This window comes from Poromitra crassiceps (assembly GCF_964638095.1).
Source record: "Poromitra crassiceps genome assembly, chromosome: 30".
In the NCBI taxonomy this organism is placed as follows: domain Eukaryota; kingdom Metazoa; phylum Chordata; class Actinopteri; order Beryciformes; family Melamphaidae; genus Poromitra; species Poromitra crassiceps.
This window is the reverse complement of record NC_139652.1, coordinates 334524-353816: the sequence shown is the minus strand read 5'-3', so window position 1 is coordinate 353816 and position 19293 is coordinate 334524. Positions and strand designations below refer to the sequence as shown.

General features: G+C 46.1%; 1 protein-coding gene across 2 annotated transcripts in view; it reads left to right on the top strand.

The window, feature by feature from the left end:
* LOC310800349 (kinesin-like protein KIF21A) overlaps window positions 1-19293 on the top strand; it is a 102069-nt gene that overhangs the window by 10211 nt on the left and 72565 nt on the right. Inside the window, exons 6-9 of one of the 2 annotated variants that reach the window (XM_083662948.1) lie at window positions 1504-1699; window positions 15872-16061; window positions 16968-17034; window positions 17457-17660. In XM_083662948.1, coding sequence (XP_083519074.1) covers window positions 1504-1699; window positions 15872-16061; window positions 16968-17034; window positions 17457-17660 — 657 coding nt within the window. Of the gene's footprint in view, window positions 1-1503; window positions 1700-9445; window positions 9578-15871; window positions 16062-16967; window positions 17035-17456; window positions 17661-19293 lie in introns of those variants that run through there. The other variant, XM_083662949.1, reaches the window with a different exon arrangement.

The window sequence follows — 19293 nt, the reverse complement described above, 5'->3', positions numbered from 1 at the left end:
TAGGGGTATGTGTCCTGGTCGCTGCACTAGTGTCTCCTCTGATTGGTCGGGTCGCCTGTTCGGGGTGGAAGGGAACTAGTGGGAATAGTGTGATCATCCCACGTGCTATGTCCTGCCGGTGAAGCTCCTCGCTGTCAGGTGAAAATAAGCGGCTGGCAACTCAGCATGTGTCGGGGGAAGCATGGTGCTAGTCTACGGCTCTCCCCAGATCGGCAGAGGGTGGAGCAGCGACCGGGGCAGTAGAGGGAAATTGGCCAAGTACAATTGGCGAGAAGGAGGAAGGGAGGGGGAATCTGTTTTTTTGTTTTTTTTACATAAAAAATAATAATTATAAATTAAAGCTTGTCCCACTGATCATTAATCAAGACACCATTGAAAACAGGAAATATTTTCATGCTGATGATGTTCATGCTTCTGAGAAACTAACACCAGTCTTCTGTTAGCATTTCTTAGCAATGCAATTGTAAGTCAGCGGGGAAATAAGCAATTTCTGACAACACTGCATGCAAGCACATGGTATATACTCCATAAACTGCATTAATAGTATGTTATTTAAAAAAGGCAAAGTCTTAAACTGTTCTTGAAATTGAAGTATTGCTAATGTTGCTAATTGTAATATAATATAATGTACCGTAAATTCCGGACTATAAGCCGCAGCTTTTTTCCCGTTTTTTGGGCTTTTTTGGCCCCTGCGGCTTATATAACGGTGTGGCTTATCTATGGATTTTTTCAAAAAAAAATAAAAAAAAATAAAAATCTCTCTTTTTTAGCACTCTTTCTAACTATAAATCCACTTCTGTTTTAATTTCCTCTCTTGCCCTCTTTTAACAACATAACATAACATAACACAACACAGGTGGTGTTGTGTTATGTTGTTTTGTTGAAATGTTAATAAATGGGAGCTTCCTCAAACAGCCATCTCTTTCCCGACAATCCCCTCTGTGCATGAACCCTTACATATGGTAATTAAACATTAAAACACAATAAAAAAAAAAAAAAAAAAAAAAAACCATTAAAACACCCGCGGCTTATAGTCCGGTGCGGCTTATATATGTAAAAAACAGTCAACTTTGCAGGTGCGGCTTATACACCGGTGCGCCTTATAGTCCGGAATTTACGGTAATGTAAAGTATTGCTACTGAAACTGCAATACGTAGCTTTTTTTAAATCAATATTAAAAGCATTTGGCTACCTGAGCAAGACATTATATTCTGAGCAAGTTGTACGTTGAAAAAATATTGTTCTTCTTTTGCTTAGTTTGTCTCATTCAAAGTAAGAAATTCCTGGAGCATTAGCTTCTCATACCTTCCCCCGAATCACATTTTTCAATCACTGAACATGGATGTACAGTATGTAGAAAAGCTGCATTGTAACATGCATCTAAATGTACATCATATTTCTAAGCATGTGTCGAAGTTTATGTCACAATATTCTGCAAAAACAATCGCAACGCAAGTGTTTGTCAGTATTCATTTGTGACACCCTCCCTCTCTCCCTCATCAGCCAAACGGTGATGATCGCCTGCATCAGCCCGTCTGACCGAGACTTCATGGAGACTCTGAACGCGCTGAAGTACGCCAACCGAGCCCGCAACATCAAGAACAAGGTGATGGTGAACCAGGACAAGGCCAGCCAGCAGATCAGTGCCCTGAGGACAGAGATTGCTCGCCTGCAGATGGAGCTGATGGAGTACAAGGCGGTGAGGTGTGGGGGGGGGTCTGTCAATAATTCTGTCAGTGTGGTGAGATAATTCTACTTATTGCAATGTGTTTCACTTGATTCAGGCATGTTCTGAACAAGGCAGAATAATCCACTAGTATAAAGAAATAATCCACTAGTATAAAGAAAATGACACCTGATTCAAGACAATTGAATCAATTGTCAACTGATACAAGTTGATTTGCATTGGAAACAAGTGAATTGATGTCACCCTCACCTATTTTAAGACTAACCAGATTTTGAGATTTAAAACTAGATTAAATGACTTGTCAAGTGTGTGTATTTAAAACTAGCTGATGCTAGCTTAAAACCCTCTGATATAATACAATGGGCCTTTGCTTGCTGTATGTCGTTGTAGTGGTTTCTGTCAGTAAAAACAGAAGGTTTTTCAGTACTCAATATTGAAAAAACACATTGCTGTACATTCTTTAAGTCAGTGATTCTCACCTGTTTTAATATCAAGGACTGTAATTTATTCCTCATTAGAGCCACAGACCCTTGATGATCATGACTATCTGTATTATACAGTATGTAGAGCGATAACAGAGAAACTACATTCTCTAATTGTGTTAACTTCTTGTAAGTGGAATAAAGGATGAAGTTAACAATTCATTGGTTTGCTGGGGACCCCCTGGAACCCCCCAAGGCCTCCTGGTGGTCCCCGGACCTCACGTTGACAACCAAAGCTTTAGGTCTTACCATTTTGAAAATCAAGGGCTCAAAGTAGTGGTGAGGTCTCTAGACCATATTTCAAGCAGAAGGCCATTCGTGCATAATCTAATCCGATCACCCCCTGACATCAGTCAAGTTCTAGTATGACGTGGTCAGTCAAAGTCTTAGTATGACGTCTGTAATGACGTCAGATATGACGTCAGTTAATTCTCATATACTGTATATAGCAAGGGTTCTACGTCACCTCTCTCTCTCTGGCCGATCATAGCAGCAGCTAGCTTCACGGCAGTCCATCTCCCCTGAAGCCGTCCTCCGAAGCGTTGTTTTGCACCATATCTGCAGACCGAATCAGCACCCCCAAGCCTTCTCTACCCGTGGATATTCCCCGCAGATCTCTCAACGTTCCACTCCAGTCCTGGTATGTCGAGTTCCGAGCCAGAGCAGTCCATGGACAGTGACGACAGCTTAGACATCGGTACCCTGTTCCGGATCGGCCACGGAGCGTACTTGCCTTCCAAGGCGTCTGATGAAGATGTCGGCGAAGCGGCCGGACCACAGGCTGCCAACGTGGCCACAACGAGGAGGCCCGGCGCGCGTTCCCGTGGCACGGGGCGCCACTGCGACGGCCCGTGGGAGGAGAGCAGAAGACGAAGCGCCGCGCCGTGGACGCCCAAGAATGCGTGCGAGCGTGCCGGAGGGAGATGGCGCTCGGCGCGGACGTGCGAGAGGCCGCGGACGAAGACCGGTAGAGGCAGCTGCCCCGAGAGCTGGGAGCCGGCAGGGAAATGCAGGCCGCGGGGCCACCGCGAGACGCCACGTCCTTCCTGGTCGCACTGACCTCCAGGCCGCCGCCCCGGAAGCGGAAACGGCCCCATTCGTAGCTCTGCCGAGCCGACGGGTCGTCAAGAGCCATTCTGCTGTCCCTGCTACAGTAGATGCTAGCACAGGGGTCACCAACCTTTTTGAGGTCGAGGGCTACCTGAAGGGTAGAGAGTCATGTCGGGGGCTACCTGTTGAAATTTGCTCGATTTACCTTTAAATAATGAGTATTATGCATTTAATCGAGACATACACTATTTTCTTTCACTGTTGTGAAGAAGAACTCTTCCTCCCACTCCTCTTCAAATTGGTAATGTTTTTTCTTTCACTTTTCTGCCATTGTTCTTGCGTTCCATCATTTAGCTTAGCCGGCTGATATAATCATTGGCAGCTGGCAGTCGCACTGTCGCAGAGTGAATGACGTAGTGACGTAACGTAAAACTAAACTTTGACCCCAGCCCAGGCGGATCAAAATAGTTAATCAATAATTAATTATACACAGACAATAAATTATACACAGACAATAAACGTTTTTAAAACATATGCATTGTTAAACAAATTATTTTCTACATTTGTGTGTTATTGTGGGAAGGGAGGAGAAAAACAAATAAAAAATTAATTTTTCTGATTATATTTTTTTGTTTCGTTTTTTTGTTTTTTCTTTCTTTCCCCTGTGGCTGAGCCTGTTTGTCTGTTTTGTCTTGTTTGTGTAAAAAAAAAAAAAAAAAAAAAAAAAAAATCATTTTTCTGAACGTGGCTTGCGGGCGACACAGCGCCACCCCGCGGGCGACTGGTCTGGCGACTGGTTGGCTACCACTGTGCTAGCAGATCAGTAGAGGCTCGTCTGAGGGCCCTGGAAACCCCCCCCCCCCATTCCCCCCACGTTCGCCACAGCCCAGCTGGCGCAGCAGCCGTTCCTGCCCCCGCCCATGCAGCAAGCCGACGTGCCCCCCACCACCACCCAACCCGCCCAGATGAACACCCTGGCGTCCGCCACGCCCGCCATCCCATTTGGTATGCCTTTTGTTTCTCCCTGTGCCGATGTTTCTCCCAGGCTGAGGTCCAAGATTTTAAAGGGCAGAGACATTAATTTAGTTAGCATACTCCTCCATCCAGTGCCATTTTGATTACGCCTGTATCTCCTGGTACTTAAACACCACCAAAGCACTTAAAATCAAACTCCAGACCTCCCAGAACAAATTAGTCCGGCTGCTCCTCAATCTCCACCCCATGACTCATCTCCTCCCCGAGCACTTCTCTGGTCTTAGATGGCTCAGGGTGGAAGATCGAGTCTCACACATTAAAATGTGTATGGTGCGAAAGATCAAAAACAGGACAGTCCCAAACTACTTATTGGGCTACTTCTCCAATGTATGTGAAGTACACAGGTACTCCACCAGGGGGAGCTCCACGGATTTGGTTCCTATTAAATTCAGAACCAACATGGGGAAAAATTCATTCTTATACTCTGCCGCCGTTCAATGGAATGCTCTACCATCAGCACTGAAAGAAATAGATTCCTTGACAAATTTTAAAAATGCTTTAAAAAAATGGTTTTATACAAAATGGTCTTAGATTGACCTTTTATTCATCTTAAAATGCTTTAAAAATGGTCTTATACAAAATGGTCTTAGAGTGACCTTTTATAGGTGCCCCCCATTAGGTTAGATTGGGTTGTATTGTTATCTGTTTATGTGTGTGAATGTATGTATTGTTTTCCTTATGTTACGTATTTTATTAGGATTTGTTGGGTTTATTTTAATTGCACTAATTGTCTTTTATTTTATTTTATGCTTATTTTTTTTTTGATTATTCTATGTGCCCTACTTCCCCATATTATCCTTCCCCCTGCGTGGCAGGCACACCCACGCATTACCCACAGACTCCGACAAGTGCTTAATGCACTCATACTGTTATACACTTACACACACTCAGGCATACACACAACAGTGCACTTTTTATCACAGTCATCTTAAGGACCGCAATGGAAACAAGCTGTTAGCTTTATTGCGTTTTTTTATCCTTTTGATAATGGTGGGCCTGTGCATGTATATACTGTATGTATACACTGTTTGTTCATTATCAATAAAGAACTCAATCAATCAATCAATCCTGCCATCCCCCGAGTGTAAAAGGAAGGTTACGGGTGACCCAGACGCCCCTGTCTATTTAAAGTCGTCCGACCCCCGCCTGCCCAAAGACCTTTCCATAGGTGACTTCCTGAACACGTTCGGCGTCTACCGCGACGTGATTTGCGAAGTGTACCCAGAGCGCCGCCATGAGCTAGACAAATATCTAGCGCTAATAGGGGACCTCTACTCCAACCACGGTAAACTATTCTACCAATACCATAAAGCATTTTCCGCTAAAGCCGCCCTGATGATCACTCAGACTAATACGCGGCTTAACTGGTCCATCATGGACATGCAGATCTTCACGTCGGTTAGTGGACGGCCGGCGAACACCTGCTACTCGTGCGGCGAACCGGGGCACTCTGCACAATTCTGCCCAAAGGCGGCCTTTCAGTCCGGCGCCGCCCCCTCCACCAGCGGGTCCTCCCAGGTGCATACCCATACCCCCAACTCCCTTTGCAGATATTTCAATGAAAACGTGTGCACATATGCCAAATGTAATTTCCTGCACGCATGTAGCACCTGCGGGGACGCCCACCCCCGCTCCGGCTGCCCGCAAAGGACCCGCCCCCCACCAAAAAAGGAATATTGATTTACATTGCTTTGAAAACACCACATGTACTGTAGGTGTCCCTCGTGTTTTGATTAAATAAAGCGAGTTGACTGACAATTTATCTGGTCTGTGATCCGGATCCGGATTCGGATTCCGGACCCCTCATCGTACAATTCGGTTCACCATACAAACCCCGAAGTCACCCAAGTCCAACGCCAAGTCAAGTCACCCAGGCCAAGCTGGGAACCCCTAAGTCACTAAGTCACCAACCCCTAAGTCAGGGGGAAGATCCGGACCCGGACTCGGATTCCGGACTCCTCGTCGTACATTTGGTTCGCCATACAAACCCCTAAGTCATCCAAGTCCAGCGCCAAGTCAAGTCACTAAGTTCACCCAGGCCAAGTCGGGAACCCCTAAGTCACTAAGTCACCAACCCCTAAGTCATCCAAGTCCAGCGCCAAGTTGGGATATCACTAAGTCACCCAGGCCAAGTCGGGAACCCCTAAGTCACTAAGTCACCAACCCCTAAGGCATCCAAGTCCAGCGCCAAGTTGGGAAGCGCCAGCCGTAAGTCACTAGGTCACCTACCCCCAAGTCACTAAGTCACCAACCCCTAAGTCATCCTAACTTCTGGAAACAATCTACTCCCCATGGCTCGCGACATCAGGCTCAGGCCTCAGACTGGCCCCCGGCTCCCCTGTTCCTCATCGCACCTCGTCACCACATGACAAGATCCTGGTTCATCCTGCACCTCAAGCGGACGCTCCCGCTGGTCTTCATCAGCTCTCCAGCTACACCCGCCCGGAGCAGGCGGCCATACCGTGGCCCAAAGAACCCTCCTCCCTAATCGGCGAGCAAGGCAACGAACAGTGTCCCGGGCTTCCGTGCCAAAATGTCTCGTTGGTGGTGGCTCCCCGAAAAGCACAGCGCCCAGTAAGGCGCAGTAAATCTCCCGGATCATTTTTGGGGGGAAGAGAGAGAGAGTCGAGAGAGAGAGTCAGGGTCAGTCAGAAGGCCAAGTCGTGCAGCGCGCAAGGCCCGACCGAGTTGGGAAGCGCCAGCCGCAAGTAGGGGGATCAAGATCGAAGGTCCGACCGAGTTGGGAAGCGCCAGCCGCAAGTAGCTGTAAGTCGTTAAAAAAGGTCGAAGGCCAGAAAAGTACAATCAACTACTAATGTACCAAGATCGAAGGCCCGACCGAGTTGGGAGCGCCAGCCGCAAATAGCTGTAAGTCGCTAAAATGTCGAAGGCCAGAAAAGTACAATCAACTACCGGTGCCCGCAGATCTCAATTAACCTCCGGTAATCAGATCTTCCTTTTGGGGGATCTCCTAGCCTATGCAGATGCCCTCCTCTTGCCTCAAGAGCAGCGCCACTGGCTAATGGAGTCATGCGCCAAAGTATTTGCCATGCATGCCGATTGCTAAATAAAGTTTGTTAAATCCTACCAACTGGCCTCTCATGATTGAAGTGAGGTCTCTAGACCATATTTCAAGCAGAAGGCCATTCGTGCATAATCTAATCCGATCACCCCCTGACGTCAGTCAAGTTCTAGTATGACGTGGTCAGTCAAAGTCTTAGTATGACGTCTGTAATGACGTCAGATATGACGTCAGTTAATTCTCATATATATAGCAAGGGTTCTACGTCACCTCTCTCTCTCTGGCCGATCATAGCAGCAGCTAGCTTCACGGCAGTCCATCTCCCCTGAAGCCGTCCTCCGAAGCGTTGTTTTGCCCCACCCACCTCCCCAGTCCGCCACCAACGAGTCGTGACTCCTGATCCCCCACTGGGGGGGGATCTCCTAGCCTATGCAGATGCCCTCCTCTTGCCTCAAGAGCAGCGCCACTGGCTAATGGAGTCATGCGCCAAAGTATTTGCCATGCATGCCGATTGCTAAATAAAGTTTGTTAAATCCTACCAACTGGCCTCTCATGATTGAAATAACTTAATAATATTCATTTGTGAATGTTGCTTTCATATCAAATGTGGTATCAGATTTTTTCTGACTCTGGAATCTAACTTTTCATAATACTATCCAGGTCACCATTGTAAATAAGAATTTGTTCCTAATGACTTGCCTGGTTAAATAAAGCTTAAATAAATAAATAAAATGTGGAATCTTTTCATAATACTATCCAGGGTAAACATGGAATCTAACTTTTCATAATACTATCCAGGGTAAATGTGGAATCTAACTTTTCATAATACTATCCAGACAGTTTTTGTTTTCTCTCCTTGACAGTTTCGGCGATAGCTCTCGCCTTCCTCAGAAGCAGTCTACTGACAGCTGGGTAAGACGTGTCAACCAGTCGTTTTTACACGACTGGCTGGGTGCCCAGCAGAACCGACAGGTCTGCCGCGTCGGCCACGCGGCAGACCTGTCGTGTAAAAACGACTGGTTGACACGTCATATCCAGCTGTCAGTAGACTGCTTCTGAGGAAGGCGAGAGCTATCGCCGAAACTGTCAAGGTAAAACAACATCCAATAAACCTATATGTCTGAACACAAGAAAACAAAAACTGTCTAATTGTTACGAAGGCATGATGAACGTCATTGAACTAATAATACTATCCAGTAGTGATGCGCGGGTCAGGTTTTTTTTAAAGCCCGCACCAACCCAACCCGTCACTCAAGCTAGCCCGCCCCGCCTGCCCCGCTAAAATCGGCTTTAATGCCGAGCCCACCCCAACCCAGATACCCGCAAAATGACAATTTATTGTAATATGTCCCTGGACTCGGGGCAAAGCGCCGCGGCGCTCTCCAAGGTGCAGAAATGCTTCTGTACTCCCCCTGAGAAGATCTACGGTTAAATAAACAGGCAAACTGTTCCAAACGTGTTCTTTATTGGCGAACAAACAGCAGAGCATAGCATGCACAATGCAGCACACAGCAGCAAAACATTGTCATGTTAAACATGTAACCATGAGGAACGTCTTTACTTCTCTCATGCACAGTAGGCTAAGGCTACATTCTTCACATCTTAACGGTGCATTTCTTAAAGAATAGGTGTTTTAAACATGAAGTATCTCTCACAGAGATCCAAACGTTAATTTATTATTAACAAATAGGCTACCTGTTTTAACATAATGTATATCACGTTCACACAAACAAACTATTCTCTGAACGCTTAATTTTAGGCTACTAGCTATAAACATGAACTATCTTCTTTCTCACCCCCCCCCCCCCCCCCTCCACACACACGCACCCACGCACGCACACACACACGCACACACACACACACACACACACACACACACACACACACACACACACACACACACACACACACACTCTCTCACACACACACACACACACACACACACACACACACACACACACGGTATTCTCCACATCTTAAGGTGCTTTTCTTACAAAATAGCATTATTTTTAGATCATTATGATCTTTGAACATGAACTCTGTAGAACATAACTATCCCTACAGTTTGGCTGCACTGTGTATGAAGAGAATTGAGTCCACAGTTCCAGGATTTAACCTGTTTCGGCGTGCTTCGATCACACGGCCAGCTGAGCTGAAAGTGCGCTCACTGGATGCGCTTGTTGCTGGAACAGCCAGCACCGCTCTAGCCAGCATGGACAGGAGAGAATACGAGGTGCGATGATCCCTCCAAAAGGCAAGGAGGTCCTCATGGCACTCGTCGACACTGAATTGAGCATGCAGGTAACGCTCAACTTCATCTGGTTCGATCAGGTCTGGGGTGTCTTCCCACTGCATGAACCGCCTCCGTCTCTTCAGTGCATGCGCTTCCAGAGTCTCTTCCTCCGCGGGGGCGCGTGATGTGGCCGGAGTCGCCTCCACCGATGCTACACAAATTAACCCAATAATAATCAGTATCTATGAATAAGCAACTTTATTCAGGCCCTCAACTCATACAGTCAAGGTTTAAAGGTTAAAAATAATAATTATGAATAATAATTATTTTCTAGGGCATATCGGAATTAACTCATTGAGTGCCAGCCACTTTTGGAGAACGGACGCTCCCAGTGCCAGAGTTTCAGAGCGTTTTCAGTGATTTCTCGAGGCCCACAGAATATTGTGTGATATTACTATGTAAACACTGAACACGCACAAAGAACGATGAGACTCTATTCTATCATCTGCAAAAAAAAGTTTATTGATCCCATTTTCCGTTCTTTAGTTATGAGCCGGAGAAGATAGCTTGATTCATCCAAAAAAAGCAATTTTTTTCTAGAAGCTGAGATAATTGGCCTTTTGTGAAATTAATCATTTCAAGCACATTACTGACTCTGAAGCTAATCTTTTCTAATGTAGTCACACCTCAAAAATAATTTCCTTCAATAAAACAGTTTAGGCCAGGGAATTTTGTTTGGCAGAATAATATTTTTAGCTACAACCAGCAGCGCTGGCCCCTGCGTGCGCTGCTGGTTGCAGCTTCTTGCTGGTTTTGATTTGCTGCTGGTGGGTATCGGATATTCTGGCTTGCATTTGTCAATCCTGTCCTGCTGCCTGGGTCTGTCTGGGTGTTGTGTGTGTGCTGCTCTGCGTGCCCCCCCCCCCCCCCCCCCCCCGCCCCCGCCCCGCCCCGCCTCAACTGCACACTCCTCCTTCTGTCTGTGGTGGCTCTCTGCTGAGTTTGCTGTGCGCACAGTGAAGGGTGCGGAACAGCCAGGCTTTTTTACAGCGTTCCGCGTGTGTTTGTCACCGGCAACGATGCTTCCAGTTGAGAATAATAACTCCACGGTGTGGATGTGCAGATGTGCTGTCGCAACCGACACAGAGCGGCTCAATTGTGGGAGCAGATTGGCTGCTGCAGGCACAGCTGCAGTAACTTGCTTCAGCATATCGATGCATACGGATGCGATGCGATTTCCGTTTCCATAACGACTTCTTCTTTGTTTTTTCCTTGCCTTTCTGTTATGTGGAGAGCACTGTCGCCACCTAAGGGTTCTGTAAAATAGGTTATAGACCTCCAATAGCTACAATAGTTGTACCAGAGATGTATCAGGGATTGATCCACGTCCCACCGTCAAAAAACGCAATTGACGACAACCGTCGTCATTGGCACTCTACGTCAGTATTTGAATTGACGACAGCTGTCGTCATTGGCATTCAATGAGTTAAAAATAACACGGCCTGCGAGGCTGAAACCGGTCGGCGGGCACTGGCAGTGTTATTTTTAACTGATATGGCAATAAAGGCTTTTTAACCTTTAAACCTGTAATACATAAATCAATATGTATTATATATATATATATAGCCTATATATATATATAAATATTTATTTATTTATTTATTTTTCTAGGGCATATCGGAATTTAAAATAACACCGCTGCAGGGATGAAGGCCTGAAGGCCCTGCGAGCGGGCAGTGTTATTTTTAACTCTGATATGGCAATAAAGGCTTTTTAACCTTTAAACCTTGACCTGTAATACATAAATAAATATGTATTATATATATATATATATATAATTTATTTTTTTATTATATCATATTTATTAATAATTTATTATATATATATATAATTAATTTTTTATTATATCATATTTATTAATAATTTATTATATATAGGCTATCGTATTTGTACAATTTATATATTTATAATTTATTTATGTATTACAGGTTGAAGTATTACGCTGAAAGAGTTAATTACAAGCTAAAATAATAAAATATTACAGGCTGAACTATTAGTTTTAGCTTACCATGCCCCTCACGGGCCTCAGACTGGGCCTGCAGAGCTGGGATGAGGGCTGCTGTCATTCTTCGGGCTTCTCCGTGGACTGCCAACCTTTCATCTGGGTCTTGAAACGTGGTGAGAGAAAGGTGGCGATTTTATGAGTCGGGGAAATCACAAACTTCTCCTTTAGAAGCTTTGTTGCACGGTGGCGGATATGTTGCATGTAGATGGGATCCACACACTGAGGCTCACATTGTGCTTTCAGTTTACGATGCCACAGCAGGACTGTGTGGATTGTTGGATAGCTGTCACCCTCCATATCATCTGATGCATCTTTGAAATAATAATAATAATAATAGATGGGACTTATATAGCGCTTTTCCAGGGCTCAAAGACGCTTTACAATAGGCTAAACAAAACTAAACACTGAGGGGGGCGGGGGGAGACGTTAGTGAACATATAACGACAGAGATTACACTAAACACTGAGTACTATGTGGGGGGGGGGCGATAGTGGTGGGACAAGACAGTAGACAGAGACAGCACACAAGCAAGGATAGGGGGAGGGAGCAGAGGGACTAAGGGAAGGCGGTGGAAAAGAGATGGGTTTTGAGGCGGGAGTGGAAGACTGTGAGGGACTCTGATGTTCTGATGTCTTGGGGGAGGGCGTTCCAGAGTCTGGGAGCTGCCCGAGAGAAAGCTCTGTCCCCAAAGCTGCAGAGTTTGGACTTGGGGGTGGAAAGGAGGTCGGCTGAGGAGGATCTGAGGGACCGGGAGGGTTGGTAGGGGGAGAGGAGATCTGTGAGGTAAGGGGGGGCCAGTTTATGAAGGGCTTTGTAAGTGATGACCAGGATTTTATAGTTGATGCGGTAGGGGATGGGAAGCCAGTGGAGTTCTTTGAGGACAGGGGTGATGTGGTGCCAGGATTTGGTGTGGGTGAGGAGTCGAGCTGCTGCATTCTGAACCAGTTGGAGTCTGTTGATGAGGGTGGAGTTGATGCCGTGGAGGAGTGAGTTGCAGTAATCCAGGCGGGAGGAGATGAAGGCGTGAATGAGAGTTTCAGCAGTGGAGTGTGAGAGGGAGGGGCGAATTTTGGCAATGTTACGGAGGTGGTAGAAGGAGGATTTGACAATTTGACGGATGTGGGGTTCAAGGGAAAGGGTGGGGTCAATGATGACACCAAGATTGCGTGCCTGGGAGGAAGGGGAAACAGTGGTGTTGTCGATGGTGAGGGTGGGGTTGTTGGTTTTGGAGAGAGTGGACTTGGAGCCGATGAGGAGAAGTTCTGTTTTATTGCTGTTGAGTTGTAAAAAGTTTTCTTGCATCCAGGATTTAATGGCAGACAGGCAGGAGTTGATGTGGGAGAGGGGTGGGTTGTGGGGGGAGGTGGTGCTGAGGTAGATCTGAGTGTCGTCGGCATAACAGTGAAAGTCCAGGTTGAAGTGACGGAGGATCTGACCGAGGGGGAGGATGTAAGTGATGAACAGAAATGGACCGAGTACAGAACCTTGGGGGACACCGTGTGAAACTATAGAGGGAGCAGAGGAGTGGTTGTGTAGGGAAATGAACTGAGAACGGTTGGAGAGGTAGGAGTGAATCCACCTGAGTGCAGTACCTTCGATACCGAGATCTTCCAATCTGGAGAGCAGGATGTTATGGTTCACGGTATCGAAGGCTGCACTCAGGTCGAGGAGGATGAGGATGGTGAGGGATCCGGAGTCGGCAGAGGTGAGGAGGTCGTTGAAGACTTTAAGGAGTGCTGTTTCAGTGCTGTGGAGGGGGCGGAAACCAGATTGGAGGGGTTCGAATAGGTCATTGGAGTGCAGGTGGTGTTGAAGTTGGGTGGCTACTATGCGTTCCAGGGTTTTTGAGAGGAAGGGGAGGTTGGAAATAGGCCGGTAGTGATTGAGGCAGGATGGGTCAAGACCAGGTTTCTTGAGGATGGGAGTGACAGCAGCAGTTTTGAAAGCAGAGGGGACAGTGCCATGGGAGAGTGAAGAGTTGAAGAGGTTTGTGAGGTAGGGGCAGATGACAGGAAGGCATGATTTAAGAAGGGGGGTGGGGAGGGGGTCAAGGGAGCAGGTAGTGGGTTTGGATGAGCTGATGAGTTTGGAGACGGTGGAGGCAGTGACGGGTGAACCGGGAAAGACGGCGGTGGGGGGGGAGGCTAGGAAAGGCAAGCGGGATGGAGAGGAGAGAAGCAGGGGTAGGGGCAGCTGGGGGGGACAGAGGGGACAGTGATTGGTAGATGGTAGTGATTTTGTCAGCAAAGAAGTGAAGGAAAGCAGTGCATTGTTCAGATGAGGAGGTAGGGAAGGCGTCGGTGCGGGGCTTGAGGAGGCTGTTGACGGTGGAAAAGAGGGTTTTGGGATTACGGCTGGGATCGTTGATGATGGAGGAAAAATAGACAGACTTGGCGGCAGTGAGGGCATCTTTGTAAGTTGAGAGGTGGAGTTTGTAGGCTTCGAGGTGAACGGTGAGTGGTGTTTTCATGATGAGTCTTTCCAATTGGCGGCCGGTCTGTTTGAGTGTGCGGAGTTGAGGTGTGAACCAAGGTGCAGAGGTAGATAAGAAAGGGGATAAGAATTCACCAAGTGTGTTGAGGACCTCCACCTGGATTCCCTCCATGCGCTGTTCTTGCCCCTTGTCTTCAAGCAGCTTCAGGATCTCCTTGTGTTGCTTGGCAACGGATTTCAGCATCGCTGGCTTGCTGTTCCATCTCGTCTCGCTTTCTTGTAGAACAGCATGCTCAAGGTTGAGCGTGCTCCCAGACTTCTTCAAGTACGCGACCAGGCTTTTACACTGAACTATTTGGTCAGTTATCTCCTGCATGAAGACTGGCGCATCCTTTTCATCAAATGTATGCTTCAGGACGGTATTGAGCACATGCGCTGCGCACGGTAGCCAGGCGTAGTTCTTCAGTGCCGCTTTGACGTTGGGACCCTGATCACTTACAAATACAACTTTTGACAGGTCATCAGGTGATATGCCAATTTCCAGGAGTTCCTTGCTGATTTGGTCATGGATGTTAACTGCAGTTTTCTTCAGTGTCGAGTCAAACTCTAAGGTGGAAATCACTCGACTCATCAGTTTCCAGTCTTCTGTGACGAAGTGGCACGTCAGCACCGTATATGCTCTCATATTGAAGCTGTCGGTCCACATGTCAGTCGTGATGCCAATTCCACATTCCAGTGCTTTGTTGATAGATTTGCAGAGGGCAGCCTTTCCTGTTTTAGCTTCCGCCTTTGCTCTGTCACAGATGGTCTGCCTGTGAGGAAGGACACTGTCAGCATCCACTGCACCATAACGTGCGCCGATATTAATGAATCCTTGGGCCACGCGTGTAAATCCCTTACCGGACACCACATCAAATGGGCGCAGGTCAGCGCAGCAAAACTGCACACAGTCGTCCACAAATTTAGATTTAGCTGCAAGTGGCACCTTGTTGCGCACGAAGGCCGTCAATAAGGGCTGGTTTGCTGGAGCCGGCTGGCTAGGGTGAATCGGCCTGTTGGGCTGTGGTGGTGGCGCTGATCCACATGCATGTCGTATCAAGCTTGACGTACCGGTTTTGTGTCCGTCGTATTTGTATAATGCCTCGCACTTCAAGCAGATAACGTAGTCTGTTACAGTGTCATCTGACAGCACAACCTGCCCGAATCTCTCCCAAACCTTGCTTTTTGCGTCCTCTTTGCGTCTGACTTTAGCACTACCATCCTTTATCTTCTGCTTTATTCATTCGGCCATGTCATCAGGTGTCGGCAGACTAGGCACTAGGCTACTCTTCTTTTTGACCGCCTAATCTCCTCAAAAGAGGAGTGTTTTGGCGCCTACTGTAGCTGAACAAAAGCTACGGATACCACTATGGGGAAAACTCGAAGGTAGCCTATAGTTCACGTCTCTTCTTGTTTTGATGCTGTACTATGCATGTTATTAAATTAGGCTATGTTTAATAATGCTGCTGTCACTTCTGAGCCTGCCCCGCCCGCGCCCGCAATATTTTCACAATTTGTGAACCCAGCCCGCCTGCGGGGCGGGGCAACCCGCGGGACCCGGCGGGTTCTGGGTGACCCGCGCATCACTACTATCCAGGTTAAACGTGGAATCTAACTTTTCATAATACTTTCCAGGGTAAATGTGGAATCTAACTTTTCATAATACTATCCAGGGTAAACGTGGAATCTAGCTTTTCATAATACTTTCCAGGGTAAACGTGGAATCTAACTTTTCATAATACTATCCAGGGTAAACGTGGAATCTAGCTTTTCATAATACTTTCCAGGGTAAACGTGGAATCTAACTTTTCACAATACTTTCCAGGGTAAACGCATTGCGGGCGAGGACGGCATGGAGAGCTTCAGCGACATGTTCCACGAGAACTCCATGCTGCAGACGGAGAACAGCAACCTGCGGGTGAGGGTGAAGGCCATGCAGGAGACTATCGACGCGCAGAGAGCCAGGCTCACCCAGCTGCTCAGCGACCAGGCCAACCAGGTGCTGGCCAGGGCAGGTGAGGCCACGCCTGCAGGGGGTGCTTAGCAGCGCTCATCGTGATGGTGTTTCTGCACCACACTTACCACAGATCAGGACTGTAATGTATTTTTCCTCTGAATTTCTGTTGATGAAGTTTGAGTTTCTCGAGGTGGTGCTGTCAAGGGGGATGTGTTTTTGTAGAGTGCTGTGCTTGTTCTGAGTGACAGCAGAATCCGGGTTGCTGAAAAATAAACAAGTGCTATTGTATATAGAAAATCTAATATTCATTTAACGATTATAGCCAGCAGCTGATCCTTTCAAATGACCAAACTTGTGTAATTGTGATAGGGAAACACTTTCCCTGTCACACAGGTCGACTAACTAATACTTTCCATTATCTGCCATGTGGAGAGAACATCACGCTAACCTCTAAACTTTCAAAAAATAATTGTACCTTGCTTACCAACAAATGTCCATACACTTGTAGGAAAAAATCACTCGATGAGTGAGAATAGCGGCACTCCAAAAACTAAAATGCAAGACTTTTACTCAGGTTTCCATTTTTATTTCAGGCTAGACTGACGCGTTTCGGCCATGGGCCTTCATCAGAGCATCAAATGTCTTTGACTAACTTCTAAAAGTTTAGATTTGTTTGAAGAGCTGCCTGGTGAAGTGGATATGGCTGCTGAATTGAAAAGTCGCTCCTCAGGATCCGTTAAAGGCCTTAAGTCTTGTCCTACTGGGTTAGTTCTTTCAGCGATAAACCAGAGGCCACATGAAACTGTTAGATGTTGGTATGGAGCTTCTTGTTTTCCTGAGTTTTCCCAGGGAAGAGTTACAGACACCAGGCGTTTAGAACAGCAAATGTAAAAGCTTGTTTTTTTGTCCAGCATTTACAGTTTTCGACAAAAAATTATGTTCTGGTATTCTGTTTCTCGTCCAGGTGAAGGAGGAAGTGAGGAAATTGGCAACATGATCCATGGTTACATCAAAGAGATTGAAGACCTCAGGTAAACAACTCGATTAGATTTGTTTAGATTGTCTTTTTGTCTGTCTGTCTAGATGCCCTGCTACTGTGATTTCCTACATAATTTACCCTGAGGAACGTGTCAATTGAAACACATAAGTGCTTTTTTTGTCCTCCAAATAAGAACATTTTATATTTAACTCAATTGTGCCCGGACTTAGATTTATGGACACCACAAGTATATTTGTTCCACTGTTTTGTTTTCTATTTAGTTCCTCCAACCAATGAGTAATTACATTTCTTTGAAATGCTGACACTCCCCAAGAGTTCTTCAACTGATTTTCATATAATACTTTCATATTATTCATGTAATATACAATATCCAAGCTTCATATACAGTATCTTCAAGCATTACTTGGCCAAGGTCTGATGTGTATGGTTCCTGCTTTGTATTCTCCTCTTTAGAGCCAAACTCCTGGAGAGCGAGGCTGTAAACGAGAACCTGAGGAAGAACCTGTCGCGTGCCTCCAACCGCCAGTCATTCTATGGAGGCCCCGGGTCCTTCTCCGCCTCGGTGCTGGCCCCTGAGAAGGAGACGTCTGACATCATCGAGCTCGCCAAGAAAGACCTGGAGAGGCTGAAGAAGAGAGAGAAAAAGAAAAAGAAAAGGTAAACATTGACTACGGTATTCAGGATTCAAAATGGATGATCTGTCATTGTCAAAACATGTGATTTAGAATCAGGTGGGTGCCAGGCTGCTGTATGCTATTAGATATTCAGCTATCACTAGATCTGAGTACGTTTCAAACTGGATTAGCACGTTTCATGAAATCGTGCATGAAAAAACAGACATTTTCAGGTCATGTCTGATTATTGCTGAAGTCCCTGGAAGTCTTTTTGAAATGTTTTACATTTTTAAGCGGTGCAGCTGCTTCTATAAGTGACGTGTGTCTGTTCGTTATGGCCGAGATGTGAGCATAGGATTTGAGCAGAGAGTAGACTGTCTCTAAAAGGAAGTGAGTGTAGAGACAGAAAGCGCTGCGGCTCAAAGCCAGTGAAACACGCATGCACACACAGTGCCAGAGAGAAGGATCCGATCTGCACAACCCTGCACCGCTTACTTCAACGCTTGGGTGTGATTGACCAGCTATATGGCTGTTAGGTTTCCTAGTCTTATTATAAATTGTATTGTAATGTACATTGTGTAATGTACGGATTGTATTTATTGTAGTTCTTATATTTTGTATGGTATTGAGTAAAAACGTTAATTCAATATACTTGTAAGCCTAATTCTGAGGAGAGTAGGCAACAGAAATGTATTATGGTCAATCCCATTATCCCATATGAAAATGCTTATTCTGTAATTATAATAATAATAATAATACATTTATTTTATAAGGTGCCTTTCACGGCACTCAAGGTCGCGGTACAACAAGAAAAAACAGTTACAAAAATACAATCAAAACAGTTAAATTGTAATACAATTTCATATTTCAAGTCCACTCAGCAATCACTGACTGACCCACGGCTGGAGCTACATCACTGGTGGGGGGACAACATGTTAACTATTTGTTTAAGAACTAATTTATATAAAATGTAAAATGTGCAAAGAAGATGAAATCTTATTGCATGTTTTACAGCTTGCCACCACTGAAGCTACTTACGGTATTTTGAAGAGGTGCTAATAAATAGTGAAAGGTCAGGTCATCGATAAACTGAAAATTAAATATATAGATACATTGATACATTAATACATATCTTGAGTGCCCTAAAGAACTGCATTGGAGGCCCGGTCAGGACATGGTCAGACATGGTCAGAAATTGACCGGTATGATATAAATTGATGGTGGGGGGAGTATCCTCCAACTGAGTAAAGGCCAATGTCCACCAGAAGCAGCATGGCTCCATGCGGCTCCAGTCTTGTCAGACGCAAGCGGTTCCGACAAAAATAGACCAGATGCATATTTTTGCATCTGACAAGATTACATGGGTACGAGTCTGCAGCCGTACCGCATCTGGTGGACATTGCACTTAAGTCATACTTCGTGTTTTTTGAGTGAGTTTCTCCCTCTGACCATTCTTCCCTCCATTTGTCCTTCCTTCATCCCTTGCTTCCTTCTCTCGTTCGGCCTCTTGCCCCTCCCTGAAGACTGCAGCAGCTGCTGGAGGAGCGAGAGAGGGAGGAAGGGGGGGAGGTGGAGGATGCCAGGTTTGTCCGAGCTTCCACCCTCCTGCTTCCCTCCCCCATCCACAGCTTCCTTTCCTCTTCACAATTTTGGTTCTTTTTTGTTTTTCTTTTGTT